Source organism: Esox lucius, chromosome 12, assembly GCF_011004845.1.
Source record: "Esox lucius isolate fEsoLuc1 chromosome 12, fEsoLuc1.pri, whole genome shotgun sequence".
Taxonomy (NCBI): domain Eukaryota; kingdom Metazoa; phylum Chordata; class Actinopteri; order Esociformes; family Esocidae; genus Esox; species Esox lucius.
The window spans coordinates 35,736,698-35,752,829 of NC_047580.1; the positions used below are offsets into that span (position 1 = coordinate 35,736,698).

A 16,132-nucleotide genomic window follows, 5' to 3' on the forward strand; every position below is an offset into this window, starting at 1 on the left:
GGGCAGAGTTAACATAAAGTCGTATCAACCCTCACTGTCGCCTCCTCGTTTGCAGCCTGTCTGGACTGCTCAGGTAGTTTGCTGAGTTGACACACCAGTGAACCCTCTCCTTCGAGCCGTTACCGGGAGAAAAGCAGTCCTACTCACCCGAAATCCGTGCTTGTCATTTTACCAAACAGCCTCCACTTACCATCGACTCCACCTCCACCATGGCAAGCTACCACAAACCCGACGAGAAGACTCTTCAAGGCCTGAAAGATATCGCTAACAAACTGCGGATCAACTCCATCAAGGCAACATGTGCCTCAAACTCTGGGTAAGATTGAACACCCATAAACTAAATGTTGCGTAGCTAGTTAGCAGACTATGAAGGCTAGTGCAGAGCCGACCGTGTGCACTGCTCTTCACACCTGCGTGAATGTACAGCACGTGCGGATTATCCTCGTGCGGGCCGTTGAGTTTAACTATAATCAATCCAAATAGACAGTTTCTGTTTTACAAAGGTGCTATTGTAGTCTCATACTTTGTAATGTGTTCGTTTGGCGTGGGTGTGTCACGTTCTCTTGCTAGCTAAAGTATGTAGCTAACTTTGCTCGCTAATTAGGAATATGCGTCAATGAGGGGATAAGGAAATCTAGTGTGATTTCGAGTTAATGATACTTTAGCCGATACGGTATGCGCTGCATTTCGTAGGATTGTGGTGAACTAGAATTTATGTAAATGGACATTCAAATGTTAGCTAGCCCGTAATAGTTTCCATTGGTCCATTTTAGTTATGGCTACTGTACACTTAGCAAAGCTAACCCGTCACATGGGGAGATGTGCATGTCTCATGAATGGCTGCCTTATGCCTTTTAAAGGTGCAGACAGCCGTATACCGACACCGGGTGTCGTATCCTCTGACATTAACTGTTCTCTCACTTACCTTTTAAATTTGCTTAGTCACTGGCTAGCACTACACTAGCTTTTACCTGACCTACAACTGGGACATTGGCCTTAAGTTGGGCTCTGGTTGCTAAAGTATTGTCCACTACGATTAAATCGGAGGACACTGATTCACGCTGTTGTAGATAAACTACACAACGGGCGACATTTAAGGCACTAGTATGATGATGCCGACATTTCGGTGAAAGGTACGTTTTAGTACAGTCAGCATTTTTTAAATCCTATTGATTCGCCTGATTTAGCCATTACTGGCTGCTGGAAATGCTGTCTTTGTAAAGACCCGCCCCTCTCCCGGTTTGAACCAAGTCCTAATTTGTTACGCATGTCTTGCTAATTACAAACGAGTCAGTTTGGCAAAGGAAACCGTAACGGTTTGCCGCGATCAATTCTGCAATTCAGATTTATGAAACCCTACTGAATGCTCCAGCACCAAACATCTCTAATGCACAACTTGATTTGCAGCTTCTGTAGACAAACACCTTTTTGGTGAGCAGGGAACCTTAATATGGACCACGTGGCTGAAGGCAGCCTGACTTTGTGAGCATCTGAGCAGTAACTAAAGGTTTGCCTGATGGAATACCTGAGCCAAGTTCTGTCCCTGAGCAAGGCTGATAACCCTAATTGATCCCAGGCCTTTGCTGTAAATGAGTTCCCTACATACCTGGTAAAGTAAGGGTTACAGGCTGTGATAAAGGGCAACAGTAGTGAAATGACAAACCCAGTTCAAATGACCAAGCTGCCCTGTCAACTAAGTTCTTGATATCACTATCTGAGACATCAATCACAATCACAGCTCCTTCAGTCGGATAAGCTGGTTGTCAATCAGCATTGACTGAATAACACGTATTCCTATGTTGACAAGGGAATACTTTGAGGTGACTCAGTTTAAAGTCTCTTTTCGATTTTTAACCTGTATTTGATTGATGGTGGGGGATAGTGGCCGTTGGCTGCGTCCAAACACTTACTGGATGACTCCATGTTGTATTAAATTCAAATTCAGTTTATTTTCACTAAGGGAATTGCACACTTAGATCACAAGATCTAGTAAGTAACAAAGGTACCTACATTTCAGTGTATCGCTCTACCCTGGGCGACATGTTTACTCCTGAAATGTGGTAAGTGAAAACTGCTGAGTCACGGCCAGTAGTTCCTCAGAGTCCATGGCCTGTTAACTTGGACGTGTCTGAGAAAGGAATGCAGGTAATGGCAGCATGTATGCCCCTTCCCAAAACACATTTGAGAATGGCTTTGGACCTTACCTTTTTGTCTTGGTGCTAATAGTGTAAATTAACAGTCACATGTTGTGATTGTATTTCCCCCAGTAACCTTCATTCATTTACAGTAAGAAGGAAGTGCTAAAGGAAATTATCATTAACTGAAACCTGGCAAAATAAGTAATTTTTTTTGGTTCCTCCCCGTTATAGAAGTCCATGATGCCCTTTTCTAAGTCAACTAAGGTTTCTCTACTCCCTGTTGTGACCAGCAAACAACCGTAAACTTAAGGCTGGATGTCCGCTGTACCAGTTTGGAGGATCTTGAAAATGACAAGACGTTCTGTTAACGAACAGGGAAGCTACCCTTCAGATAGGTTCTCTTAACAGCAGGGACACAGTCAACAAGGTTTTAGCAGCATGTGTCAGAAATCCTTCAATGGGGTCACAATCCCTTCACAAACACCAACACTGTCTGCATCCCAGACCTGGGGGTCTCTTAACTAGGCCCTGGTCAGATCAGTGACCTTATACAGCTGAGGTTACTATGAACTGGTCTTGGCTGTAGTCCTGTTTTTATTGGCTGGTGTTCCAAACCACTGTGTGGTTGTCTTGCACCTTTTAAATAAATTACTGAAGGCTATCTTGTGGCACAGTAAAATAGCCTACTTTCTGTATTGTTTGAAGTGGTGCCTTACAGTGAGGAAACTTGAGACCACATGCCCCAATCCTGTCTGGGGTATTTTCACACCAAGTCTGACTTTCAGTCTAAACAATTGTAAAGAACTGAATGGATTACATGTTTCGATGCACCTCTAGTTTAAGACAGAAGTATTTCCTCAACATGGTCTGTCAGTTCCTGGTGATTGCACACCAATAGTTGTCCACGAAAGGGAATCTGTCAGGCCTGTCATTACATCTCGGCTATTTCAATGTTTCTGAACTCTTTCCTGGTTGGCCAGTTAGACTTGATCTAGTATTCTTCCACACATCTAAGGAGTATTGTGGTGTCGTGTATTTGTTTGCTGTAGATTAACTGTCAAAGCTTGTCTTAAATGATGCTACATGACAATGAGAATTAATTTGCCTAGTGTGCTTTCTTCAGCTGTCAGTGTTTGATGGAAAAACCTTGTTTCAACTTTTCAGCTTCTGTTTCGGCAGATTTCTGCCCCTGGAAGACCAGCTGAGGGTAAAAGGGTGGAAGGGCATGCTGTTGCAGGTTTAATGTTGAACAATGCAGTCAATGATTGTTTTAACATCTGGATGTGGTAACAGTTTGAATAAGATAAGAACTACTATCCTAGAATTCTGACCCAAATGACTCCATTCCCTTTGCTGTGTTGCTGTGGGCCCTGCTACATGTTTCACTGACTGTCCCCACAGGGAGTGTTGACACTCAGATTAACAGGAACTATTGGTGCTATTGGTCAGCATTGCATGAGATAACGGGAAGCAGTGACGCTATTGGTCAACAATGCATGGGTCTTTCCAAACTGCAGTGTCTTACAAAATTCCACCCCACCATTGCTCTTTGCAAATAACTGTTACACCACTGCTTGGCTTTCTGTGGACACAGGCTTTGCTGTTAATGATTGAGTTTCTTTATAAAAGGTTCCCCCTTGGCATGGGTAACAGATTGACATCCTAATGTAATCTTATGTTTGAATACACAGTGGTCCATAATGGTTCCATGTTAAGACAGTGCTGTGAATATTGATCTTCAACAATGACGCAAACTCACTGCTTCAGTTGCCTGTTCTGAGAGGACCGAAGGATCTGATTAATATGTCGATGCACTTTGATCCGGCCAATTTCTGAATGGCTCTCTGGTGAATGAGTGCTTTAATGCACCTGTGGTAGTTGTCTTTAAAATGCATGTGAGTGGTTTAACAGCAAGTTGTTGTGGCCAGTCACTAACCCCCCCCCCCCCCCAACCCGTCGGTCTTCTCCAGTCACCCCACCACGTGTTGCAGTGCCGCGGAGCTCATGTCGGTGCTGTTTTTCCACGCCATGCGTTACAAACCCACCGACCCGCGCAACCAGTGCAACGACCGCTTCGTCCTGTCCAAGGTGAGGCTCCTGAACCCCCCCCCCCCCCCCGGTCACCCTGGCCTGTGCCTGCGTTTTATTGTTCCTGCGCGCTCGTCTGTTCTCTCCTGAACGCTGCTCTTCTCCAGGGTCACGCTGCGCCAATCCTGTACGCTGCTTGGGCGGAGGCCGGCTTTGTGAAGGAGGCTGACCTGGTCAACCTGAGGAAGATCACCTCTGACCTGGAGGGTCACCCTACACCTGTAAGTAACCTCTGACCCTTAATCCTGTAGTGCTGTAAGGATTGTGTGAACAGGAGACTTTAGGAGATGTCTGACTACTACGACTTCTGTTCGACCCGTTTCTCCACCTGTCTGGCTCTGGTTTGATGTACTCCAACTGTTCTACAGAAACTGGCGTTTGTTGATGTGGCGACAGGGTCCCTGGGACAGGGTCTGGGGGCCGCCTGTGGGATGGCCTACACTGGGAAACACTTCGACAAGGCCAGGTATGTGTGTGTTTTCTAAGGCATCAAGGTGTATGGCCAGTATACCAAGGCTGTTCCGCAGAGCCTGTTTCACACCGCTACAGTTGGGCTTGGATCCTTGTGTTTCAGCCGCTGTCCTGTTTTCCTTATAATAAAGACATGCACTCTGTTCTAATAGCGCCCCTCTAACATGAAGGCTAACGTGTGTCTGTAGCTACCGTGTCTACTGCCTGATGGGGGATGGGGAGTGTTCCGAGGGGGCCGTCTGGGAGGCCATGGCGTTTGGCTCCCACTATCGACTTGACAACCTGGTGGCCATTATCGACGCCAACCGCCTGGGGCAGAGTGAAGCTGCGCCTCTCAAACACGACATGGATGTTTACCGCAAACGCTGCGAGGCATTCGGGTCAGTCCGTCCTCGCCCTTGTCGCTTTCCCTGAAATCTTCCACCTACGTCACATGCTTTGTGTAGGGGACATGATTCCTGTGACCCCCCCCCAGTCCAGAGGTTTGTCCGGGGGATCACCATGTGGTGGGTGTGTAACCATGTCTCTGTTGACCCTCTGTCCTGTAGGTGGAATGTCTATGTGGTGGATGGTCATGATGTGGAGGAACTGTGCAAGGCCTTTTGGCAGGCCCCGCAGGTGAAGGACAAACCCACCATGATCATAGCCAAGACCTTCAAGGGCCATGGGCTGAAAGGTAAATGGGGTGGACACCTGTGGGGTCAAGGGGGCCAGAAGTTTGTTGCCAGAAACTGGACTAAAGCAAAAACATTCAGGAACAAGAGAAATGTTCTTATCCAGTAAGAAATTCTAGCTCTCATAAAATATCCGTCTGGGTACAATGTAATATCTGGGTGAAGGGATTATCTATTTGTAAAGTTATTACAAGCCTGCAACTTACTGTAGAACGGTTCATGTATCCTTGGAACATGACCCCTTGACCTTAGCCTGGCAGATGACGGTGTCTGACTTGCCTTCCAGGCATTGAGGACCAGGATAACTGGCATGGCAAGCCCATACCAAAGGACCGGGCTGAAGGGTTCATCAAAGCCCTGGAGTCCCTAATTCAGAACCCCAACAAGGCCATCAGCCCCGAACTCCCTAATGAAGACGTTGCTCCCGCTGACCTTTCACCCATCAGCCTGCCCTCTCTGCCAGACTACAAGATTGGCGATAAGGTGCGTTTGGTCACAGCTCACAGGCACATGCTCTCTGTTAAAGCCGTCCTCCCTTGGTGGTTCTTCATAAGGTTTACCGGTTGGCCCTGATTAAACTTCTCTCCCACAGATTGCGACTCGTAAGGCCTACGGGGTTGCTCTTCATAAACTGGGTCAGTCCAGCAAGAGGGTTGTTGCCCTGGATGCTGACATGAAGAACTCCACCTTCTCAGAGATGTTCTACAAGGCCTACCCTGAACGCTTCATCGAGTGCTTCATCGCTGAACAGAACATGGTGAGAAGCAAGGGGTGCTGGAGGGGGTTGGGACTGTCAACTGGGTGGGACTTCCTCTAGGTCAATGGTAACATTGTAACATTGTAACTGCAGACAGCAGCAAACAGACAACCATGTTCTAACATGGCCATTTGCACTTCACCAATGCAGGTCCCCATCTGAAAAATACTGGAATCGAAAAGTTTTGCTTACGCATTTAATCGGAACAGGTCTTTTGTCGAAAGACCCTGCTCTATGTCCCAGTGACTGGAGGGAGAGTCTGTAATTCAGTTAGTAAAAAACAACTTCAAATAATACCAGCTTTTAAAGTTCATGTGAGTTGAGTTTAATGATGATGGCCACATTAGCCAATGGGAACATGTATTAGTTCTGGTTTCCCCCTCTGCTGTTACTGAATTAACCAGCAAGCAACCACTGGGGGCGTGATAGTGATGTCTGACTTTTGTTCCGTAGGTGAGCGTGGCTATCGGCTGTGCCACCAGGGACCGCACTGTGGCGTTTGCCAGCACCTTTGCTGCGTTCCTGTCCCGGGCGTATGATCACATTAGGATGGCCGCCGTCTCGGAGTCCAACATCAACCTGGCGGGGTCCCACTGCGGCGTGTCAATCGGTTCGTAGAATGGTCTGCTTCTCCTCTGATCAACCAATCAGGCTTCACGTTACCCTTACCTTGACCAATCGCCGGCTTCTGTCTACAGGTGAGGATGGCCCGTCCCAGATGGCGTTGGAGGATCTCGCCATGTTCCGTGCGATACCAACATGCACTTTGTTCTACCCCAGTGATGCTGTGTCCACGGAACGGTCTGTGGAGCTGGCTGCCAACACTAAGGTCAGAACCAGGGCCCTCATTTATCAATGTTGTGTAGAAAAGCTTGTAAATTAAATTCATAATATTCGCAAGTACAATAAAGCTGGTATGTATCTCCTGCTTGATTTACACACACCTGTAAGTATTTTGTAAAACACTGTTCTAGTGCACAGCCTGATATACATAAATAACCTACCTAAATGACCATTTATGGTCACAAACGTTCCCTTGAATGCTGCAAGAAATGTCACCTCAGGCTGGCAGTGGGAGATTCTGGGTCTAATAATATAACATCAAACTGTTCTTTTAGGGCATCTGTTTCATCCGCCTAACAAGGCCTGAAACAAAGGTAATCTACGACCCCAAGGAGAAGTTTGAAGTGGGAGTGGCTAAGGTGGTGCGCCAGTCGGACTGCGACAAGGTTACTGTGATTGGTGCTGGAGTGACTCTGCATGAAGCCTTGACTGCTGCCGACCAACTGGCCAGTGAGGGTAAGGGCACCCCCTGGTGGTCTGGAGGGACACTATCCCTGGCCATGGATTTATTCATATGGATGCTTTTACAAAGGAAGCCCAATTTACCCCCCCCCGCCCCATCAATTGGTTTATTATAATTAACAGGCCATTGAGGCATTAGTGAATTATAGATGAGAGATTTCCTTTAGATCTAATCACCTGAAAGATCGTCATCCGAACATGGCTCGGCAGCTACCTGAAACCCTGTAATAATGACTAACGTTGCTGTTTGATGACCGGTGTTGCTTGTGGTGTCTGTAGGCGTGAACATCCGTGTGATCGACCCGTTCACCATCAAGCCGCTGGACGCCGCCACCATCTTGTCGAGTGCCCGCGCCACTGGAGGAAGAATCATCACCGTGGAGGACCATTACAGAGAAGGTGTGTCTCCGCTACCCGCTCTCTCTGCGGGCCCTGGTTCTCGGACCCCCAGCCTTATCTCCATATTTATATTTCACCTGTCAGCTAATCATCAAGCCCTGGATTAGGGAATGAGGTGTACCGGTTTGGGACTGTGGAATGTCTGGGGAGTCCTTGAGTGTCGAGGCATGTCCTTGGTTTTATACCGCTGATGTGTCCCGGGTGTTAACATGCTTCCCCCTCTGTCTCCAGGTGGTCTAGGGGAGGCCGTGCTGTCAGCGGTGGGGGCGGAGCCTGATGTCATGGTAACCCGTCTGGCTGTACCTCGCATGCCCCGGAGCGGGAAGCCACAGGAACTCCTGGATTTGTACGGCATCAGTGCCAAACACATTGTTGCCGCCGTGCGCCAGACCTTTGCCAACTGAGGCGGTCTCTTCTGGGCAGACTCCCTAATGTCTATTCTCTATTTAGTGCCCTATTGTAGACCAGTGCCCCAGAAGGAGTAGACTGACATGTCGAATACACCCACCTCTCCTCACATTGCTTTAACCTGTCATGTCTCTCCATTCTAAAATCCTTAAACTAGGACTTTCTGCAGTCTGGCAGCCTAAAAGCAAATCACATCTGTTCTACTTCATTAGCCCCTAATGTAAAACCAAGCGGGTCTCTAGTGCCCCTTGTGGCTGGAAGGCAGAGTGCAGCTGTCATGGTGTTGTAGAGCAATGCTAACAAGCTAGCAGCCACACCGGAGTGAGGCTCAGTATTGGGCTGTCTTAACCAATTGGTGAAAGACCAATGCAGTTTCTTTAACCATGTCAATGGCCACTTCTCCGGTTGGAAATGTTCCTGCTAACCCCCCCTGTTGTAGTGATTATTAAACAGTTGTCAACTGAAATGACTTTTCCCCTAGCTGACTTTTCACTGGATGTATCATGTACCCAAATGGCCCCCTATTCCCTTAGCGCCCTACCCTGGGGGTCTGACAGACCTGGTGCACTGTACAGGGATTTGGGAGCCATTTAGTACTGATCTTAAATGAACTTTGAACCTTTTGTGGTCATTGTCCATCCAGACATTCATGTTTACTTATGAGTGTGTTTCAGTAAAAAAAAAAAATAGGGCATTGTGTTGTGCTATTATGTTTCTCTTCCATTGCTCATTCTTCATTCCAACTACATTCCATGCTCGATCTCCTGCTTTGGTCATTCCATGTCATTGGTCTCCTTCCTCAGTTTCTCCACAGCGCTGTAACAGGCCTGCCGCCGTTTTCGTTCCACTGAGCCGACATGGTGTCTAACCTCAGCTTGTTGCTAACTGACGCCTAATTTTTCAGTCTAATGCAGAGTTCATTCATTGAACCACCAGACTTGTAAACTTAAATAAAATGTGTGAACTTCTCTGTAGTTTGCTTGCTTTTCCTGTTCTGATTGTGATGTCTTGATTCATTTCTGTATAATTTCTAACCACAGAAATGGCTATTCTCCTTCCAGTGTCACTGCTTTCTTACTGGTCCTGACAATTTATTTTAGTGTTTTTGAGCAATAAGGGACCAGGGTGTGCTGTGTTATTCCTGAGGGCTGTTAGTACGACATCATGGAGTGTATGTATACAGCAGTTGACTCGTAACATTCCCCATATGCCTGAGATGCCAAAACTACCGGAATAAAATGTTTTGTCACCATCCATTATACCCATTACTGGATCATGTACCATAGTGCTAAGCTACAGTGTTCATATCACCCAGATTATAATCAGAAATGTCACCCAATGCATGGCTGACTTCTTATGGCTTTTTGTGTAGTAACTGGTGTTTAGCTGGAGTGTTAAAATAGTTGTTGGAAAAAAATATTTAGAAACGTGGAGTAAGACTGTTATTTTCCAGTCTTGTTGCCCGTCTGACCTTCATTGATACATGTACATTTGTACATCAAATTCAACGGGGTATAAGATTGTAACAACATTTCTCAGTTGCAACATCTGATGTTGCCTTTATACTATTTTTCTATTGAATATAGGGTTTAAATTATCTGCACATCATTGCATTGTTAACATGTAAGCATCTTAACTGCTCGACTGAAACTGTAGATGGTTCATTCATCTAAATTCACAACTCCAAATGCCCACCACGCTTAAAAGGGCAGTGTACAAGCATGCTGTCACCGTGACAAGCAACTCGAGACACGACTGGCGCCATAAAGTTGCATGATAGTTATGCATAATTCCAGTGAGAAATTTCCTTAAACATTGCAGGGACCAAATGAGTGCGATAGAAAAAGAACACGCGCAGTTTAACTGCTTGGTTTGGTGCACCAACAAATTGCTGGAGCACCCTGGATAACAAAGTGGCAATATCTACACGTTATACAAACAATATTGCACGGAACACGTGATGATTGAGCAGTTACAAGTTAGCGCACAAGCGACAACGCGAATGGATATCCCGCAGTAGCAGTAGACGTGGGAAGTGGTGACAGAAACATGGGTAACCAACATTTACCATAAAAGAAATTAACTAGTCCACCAGCCAGGGAAACACCAACATTTCTCTCTGAATATACCGCACAAATGCCCGGGTGTACTTGAAATATCCGACAGCAAACTATCTGAACCCAAACACTCACTGGGGATTATAAAACAGACATTACACAACATCAAACTACAACTTTAATAATATAAAGATTCATCGTTAAAACGTCCGTACACATCTCAAACTTCGCTTACCTAGCAAAGTGCCCACCAAATATATTTGGGTACATCAAAATGATTACGCAAGGTTTAGCTACCAGTTGTAAACAGTCTGTCGGAAACCCCGGTACAGCACTTTCAATCACTACCACGCATTGAGGATGCACAGAGTATAACTAGTCATCAACAGCTCCAAAACGAACGTCCATAACAGCCTAACCGCTCTATAGAGGTCGGGAAGCAAACCATCAGCGGTTGATTCATCCTGGGGGTGAATATAAAATAATTTGGACCCGAGACAACATTCGGCCCACAACACAACGTGACTTAATGACACGACAAGCAATCACCATCCCAACTACTTTAACTGACGCAGATCACTTTATAGGCACTGGTCGGCATAAGCAACCAATAACGAACATCTGATTCGCTCTGTTACAACAGTATAGGGACGAAACGTGCTGCCATCTAGTGGGTGAAACGGAGTGTATACCGTATAAAAGTCATGCTTTTGAACATTGTTTATGTATTCAAAATCTAAGCTCTATCTGAAGATTCTGAATCATAGTCCATATGCTTGATATCACCCTCTATAAACACCATAAAGGTTTAAATAAAATTACAAAAATATTTGTACATTTGTTTGACTAAGGAAATAGTCAGCTGGTTGAAAATGGTATTGATTTGCATTTTCCCATCATGCCTCAATGAAATTGGTCAGAAATATTCTAAAGTAACATTATATGTAGCATTATCAGCTTCACTGAAACGTTAATCATTACATTGATTTTGCAATAACATCGTTGGACAAGTTGCTTAACATACGTTCGACGGCCAAACCATAAGAAACTTTAACACTGCATGTACGGCAATATAAAGACAACGAGTGAGTCCAAAACTCCATGTGGGCGGAAGCTCATTGTAGAGGTCACGTGCCGAGTGCTCGTCACTCAACCAATCACCTCGGGGAAGGTCTGAGACAAGAGCCAATTGCTGCCCTAGCAGGGCATCACCTGATCCGGGTGAGTGAGTGCACAGAAAATGTGGGCCGTCGTGAGTGTTCTTAACAGGAGAAACCAGGTGGCGCAGCTCTCCAGCGCCGCTGGTGGATGTGACCTCACTGGCTTGGAATCACTCATGGCTGGCGTATGAGTGCGATGTATGAGTTGGAGTACACCTCCAGAACCCAATTCAGACTACTCTCCCCCCACACTTTTTAGAACAGAACATAAGATGCTAACATCGCAAAAAACACGCCAACCGCTCTGTTCACGAGTTTCCAGCAAGTTCTTCCAGCATTCATTCCTCACAACTGACTGGTCATCCTTTACAGGAAACCTGCAATCAGTTTATAGTAATTATTCCAGTGATTAATAGGAACATTTTGATTTAACTGATTAGATACGTATTAGATACTATGAATTATTCTTTAGATACTAGTAAAGTTCTATTGGGAGTAGTTGCAATTTCCTTGCTACTAATCAAATCCATATTCTGACTAAAGATGAAATGTAGCTAATTGAAATATATATATTTTGAATCCCTGGTGCCTGTCCTGCTGTAGAATGCTAACACTCTTGTGTTTTTGCCTGCAGAGTTGTACCTGTTGTGTGTTGGTTTACTAGTGCCGAATGTTAACCCTGGTGTCTACTGTTTTTCCTGGTGAAGAATTTTTACTCTCTGGGATTTTTCTTATCCTGCCGCTGAATTTTAACTCTCTGGTGTGTTTCTTTTTCCTGGTGTAGAATTTTTCCTGCCTGGTGTTTGTCCTCTCCCGGCGTAGAATGTTACCAGGCTGTTTCTCTTATGGTGGCGGCGCTGGGTGGAAACACCAGCCTCTGTTTCAATGTCATCATAGAGATTGAGTAGACGAGATGGGAAACCGGCCTCTGCAATTAATTTTCCTGCTTACATATGATTTTCAAGTCATGTGAAATTGCATAAAATCACAAAATTTGGCTTCGTCCAAATTCGGGCTCCCCATGTGCTCAGGCCACTGTTCTCTTGTCAGGAAAAGTAAGGAGAAACCAATTGTGCATCAGTAAACAATTACAGTCCCTCAAAAAGGTGTTGATGTGGGTCCAATAATTTGTTGACTCGTGTTATCCAAAACTTGACCAAAACCATGCGGACCAATCTAAACCGTTTTGATTTGTAATGTCCCAGCATGCCTCATTCTAGTTATTCTGGAGATCCTTCTAGTTATTGGTTGTAGTAATAGTCATATGTTACTCAAACAGCTTAACCCATGTAATATTTTCTATTCAACTCAATACACGTATATAGAAACTGCCTCATTGATCAAGACCTGTAACTAAAGACTGAATGACAAACCGTAGTGAGGTTTATCATGGCTTCTGTGGCAGTATAAAACCACCAATCACAAAGACATTACCTATGGGAGGAAGCTCATTGTAGAGGTCACGTGCCGAGTGCTCGTCACTCAACCAATCACCTCGGGGAAGGTCTGAGACAAGAGCCAATTGCTGCCCTAGCAGGGCATCACCTGATCCGGGTGAGTGAGTGCACAGAAAATGTGGGCCGTCGTGAGTGTTCTTAACAGGAGAAACCAGGTGGCGCAGCTCTCCAGCGCCGCTGGTGGATGTGACCTCACTGGCTTGGAATCACTCATGGCTGGCGTATGAGTGCGATGTATGAGTTGGAGTACACCTCCAGAACCCAATTCAGACTACTCTCCCCCCACCCTTTTTAGAACAGAACATAAGATGCTAACATCGCAAAAAACACGCCAACCGCTCTGTTCACGAGTTTCCAGCAAGTTCTTCCAGCATTCATTCCTCACAACTGACTGGTCATCCTTTACAGGAAACCTGCAATCAGTTTATAGTAATTATTCCAGTGATTAATAGGAACATTTTGATTTAACTGATTAGATACGTATTAGATACTATGAATTATTCTTTAGATACTAGTAAAGTTCTATTGGGAGTAGTTGCAATTTCCTTGCTACTAATCAAATCCATATTCTGACTAAAGATGAAATGTAGCTAATTGAAATATATATATTTTGAATCCCTGGTGCCTGTCCTGCTGTAGAATGCTAACACTCTTGTGTTTTTGCCTGCAGAGTTGTACCTGTTGTGTGTTGGTTTACTAGTGCCGAATGTTAACCCTGGTGTCTAGTGTTTTTCCTGGTGAAGAATTTTTACTCTCTGGGATTTTTCTTATCCTGCCGCTGAATTTTAACTCTCTGGTGTGTTTCTTTTTCCTGGTGTAGAATTTTTCCTGCCTGGTGTTTGTCCTCTCCCGGCGTAGAATGTTACCAGGCTGTTTCTCTTATGGTGGCGGCGCTGGGTGGAAACACCAGCCTCTGTTTCAATGTCATCATAGAGATTGAGTAGACGAGATGGGAAACCGGCCTCTGCAATTAATTTTCCTGCTTACATATGATTTTCAAGTCATGTGAAATTGCATAAAATCACAAAATTTGGCTTCGTCCAAATTCGGGCTCCCCATGTGCTCAGGCCACTGTTCTCTTGTCAGGAAAAGTAAGGAGAAACCAATTGTGCATCAGTAAACAATTACAGTCCCTCAAAAAGGTGTTGATGTGGGTCCAATAATTTGTTGACTCGTGTTATCCAAAACTTGACCAAAACCATGCGGACCAATCTAAACCGTTTTGATTTGTAATGTCCCAGCATGCCTCATTCTAGTTATTCTGGAGATCCTTCTAGTTATTGGTTGTAGTAATAGTCATATGTTACTCAAACAGCTTAACCCATGTAATATTTTCTATTCAACTCAATACACGTATATAGAAACTGCCTCATTGATCAAGACCTGTAACTAAAGACTGAATGACAAACCGTAGTGAGGTTTATCATGGCTTCTGTGGCAGTATAAAACCACCAATCACAAAGACATTACCTATGGGAGGAAGCTCATTGTAGAGGTCACGTGCCGAGTGCTCGTCACTCAACCAATCACCTCGGGGAAGGTCTGAGACAAGAGCCAATTGCTGCCCTAGCAGGGCATCACCTGATCCGGGTGAGTGAGTGCACAGAAAATGTGGGCCGTCGTGAGTGTTCTTAACAGGAGAAACCAGGTGGCGCAGCTCTCCAGCGCCGCTGGTGGATGTGACCTCACTGGCTTGGAATCACTCATGGCTGGCGTATGAGTGCGATGTATGAGTTGGAGTACACCTCCAGAACCCAATTCAGACTACTCTCCCCCCACACTTTTTAGAACAGAACATAAGATGCTAACATCGCAAAAAACACGCCAACCGCTCTGTTCACGAGTTTCCAGCAAGTTCTTCCAGCATTCATTCCTCACAACTGACTGGTCATCCTTTACAGGAAACCTGCAATCAGTTTATAGTAATTATTCCAGTGATTAATAGGAACATTTTGATTTAACTGATTAGATACGTATTAGATACTATGAATTATTCTTTAGATACTAGTAAAGTTCTATTGGGAGTAGTTGCAATTTCCTTGCTACTAATCAAATCCATATTCTGACTAAAGATGAAATGTAGCTAATTGAAATATATATATTTTGAATCCCTGGTGCCTGTCCTGCTGTAGAATGCTAACACTCTTGTGTTTTTGCCTGCAGAGTTGTACCTGTTGTGTGTTGGTTTACTAGTGCCGAATGTTAACCCTGGTGTCTACTGTTTTTCCTGGTGAAGAATTTTTACTCTCTGGGATTTTTCTTATCCTGCCGCTGAATTTTAACTCTCTGGTGTGTTTCTTTTTCCTGGTGTAGAATTTTTCCTGCCTGGTGTTTGTCCTCTCCCGGCGTAGAATGTTACCAGGCTGTTTCTCTTATGGTGGCGGCGCTGGGTGGAAACACCAGCCTCTGTTTCAATGTCATCATAGAGATTGAGTAGACGAGATGGGAAACCGGCCTCTGCAATTAATTTTCCTGCTTACATATGATTTTCAAGTCATGTGAAATTGCATAAAATCACAAAATTTGGCTTCGTCCAAATTCGGGCTCCCCATGTGCTCAGGCCACTGTTCTCTTGTCAGGAAAAGTAAGGAGAAACCAATTGTGCATCAGTAAACAATTACAGTCCCTCAAAAAGGTGTTGATGTGGGTCCAATAATTTGTTGACTCGTGTTATCCAAAACTTGACCAAAACCATGCGGACCAATCTAAACCGTTTTGATTTGTAATGTCCCAGCATGCCTCATTCTAGTTATTCTGGAGATCCTTCTAGTTATTGGTTGTAGTAATAGTCATATGTTACTCAAACAGCTTAACCCATGTAATATTTTCTATTCAACTCAATACACGTATATAGAAACTGCCTCATTGATCAAGACCTGTAACTAAAGACTGAATGACAAACCGTAGTGAGGTTTATCATGGCTTCTGTGGCAGTATAAAACCACCAATCACAAAGACATTACCTATGGGAGGAAGCTCATTGTAGAGGTCACGTGCCGAGTGCTCGTCACTCAACCAATCACCTCGGGGAAGGTCTGAGACAAGAGCCAATTGCTGCCCTAGCAGGGCATCACCTGATCCGGGTGAGTGAGTGCACAGAAAATGTGGGCCGTCGTGAGTGTTCTTAACAGGAGAAACCAGGTGGCGCAGCTCTCCAGCGCCGCTGGTGGATGTGACCTCACTGGCTTGGAATCACTCATGGCTGGCGTATGAGTGCG

The 16,132-nt window shown here is 45.1% G+C and overlaps 1 protein-coding gene across 1 annotated transcript; it reads left to right on the plus strand.

The window, feature by feature from the left end:
• Positions 1–9,494, plus strand: tktb (transketolase b). The gene is made up of 13 exons (XM_013136217.3): positions 1–316; positions 4,109–4,226; positions 4,334–4,447; positions 4,595–4,692; positions 4,886–5,077; positions 5,246–5,373; positions 5,658–5,854; positions 5,964–6,128; positions 6,582–6,738; positions 6,827–6,957; positions 7,247–7,427; positions 7,713–7,832; positions 8,064–9,494. Exons 1-13 carry the CDS (start codon positions 210–212, stop codon positions 8,234–8,236), a joined length of 1,881 nt encoding a protein of 626 aa, XP_012991671.2. The 5' UTR covers positions 1–209; the 3' UTR covers positions 8,237–9,494.
• Positions 9,495–16,132: the final 6,638 nt, after the last annotated feature.

Bases quoted from the DNA above. Each gene is read 5' to 3' on its own strand.
- tktb (XM_013136217.3), top strand. From the start codon at position 210: ATGGCAAGCTACCACAAACCCGACGAGAAGACTCTTCAAGGCCTGAAA. The intron at 5,078-5,245 runs GTCAGTCCGTCC...TCTGTCCTGTAG, and splicing joins AAACGCTGCGAGGCATTCGG to GTGGAATGTCTATGTGGTGG. The intron at 7,428-7,712 runs GTAAGGGCACCC...TGGTGTCTGTAG, and splicing joins CGACCAACTGGCCAGTGAGG to GCGTGAACATCCGTGTGATC.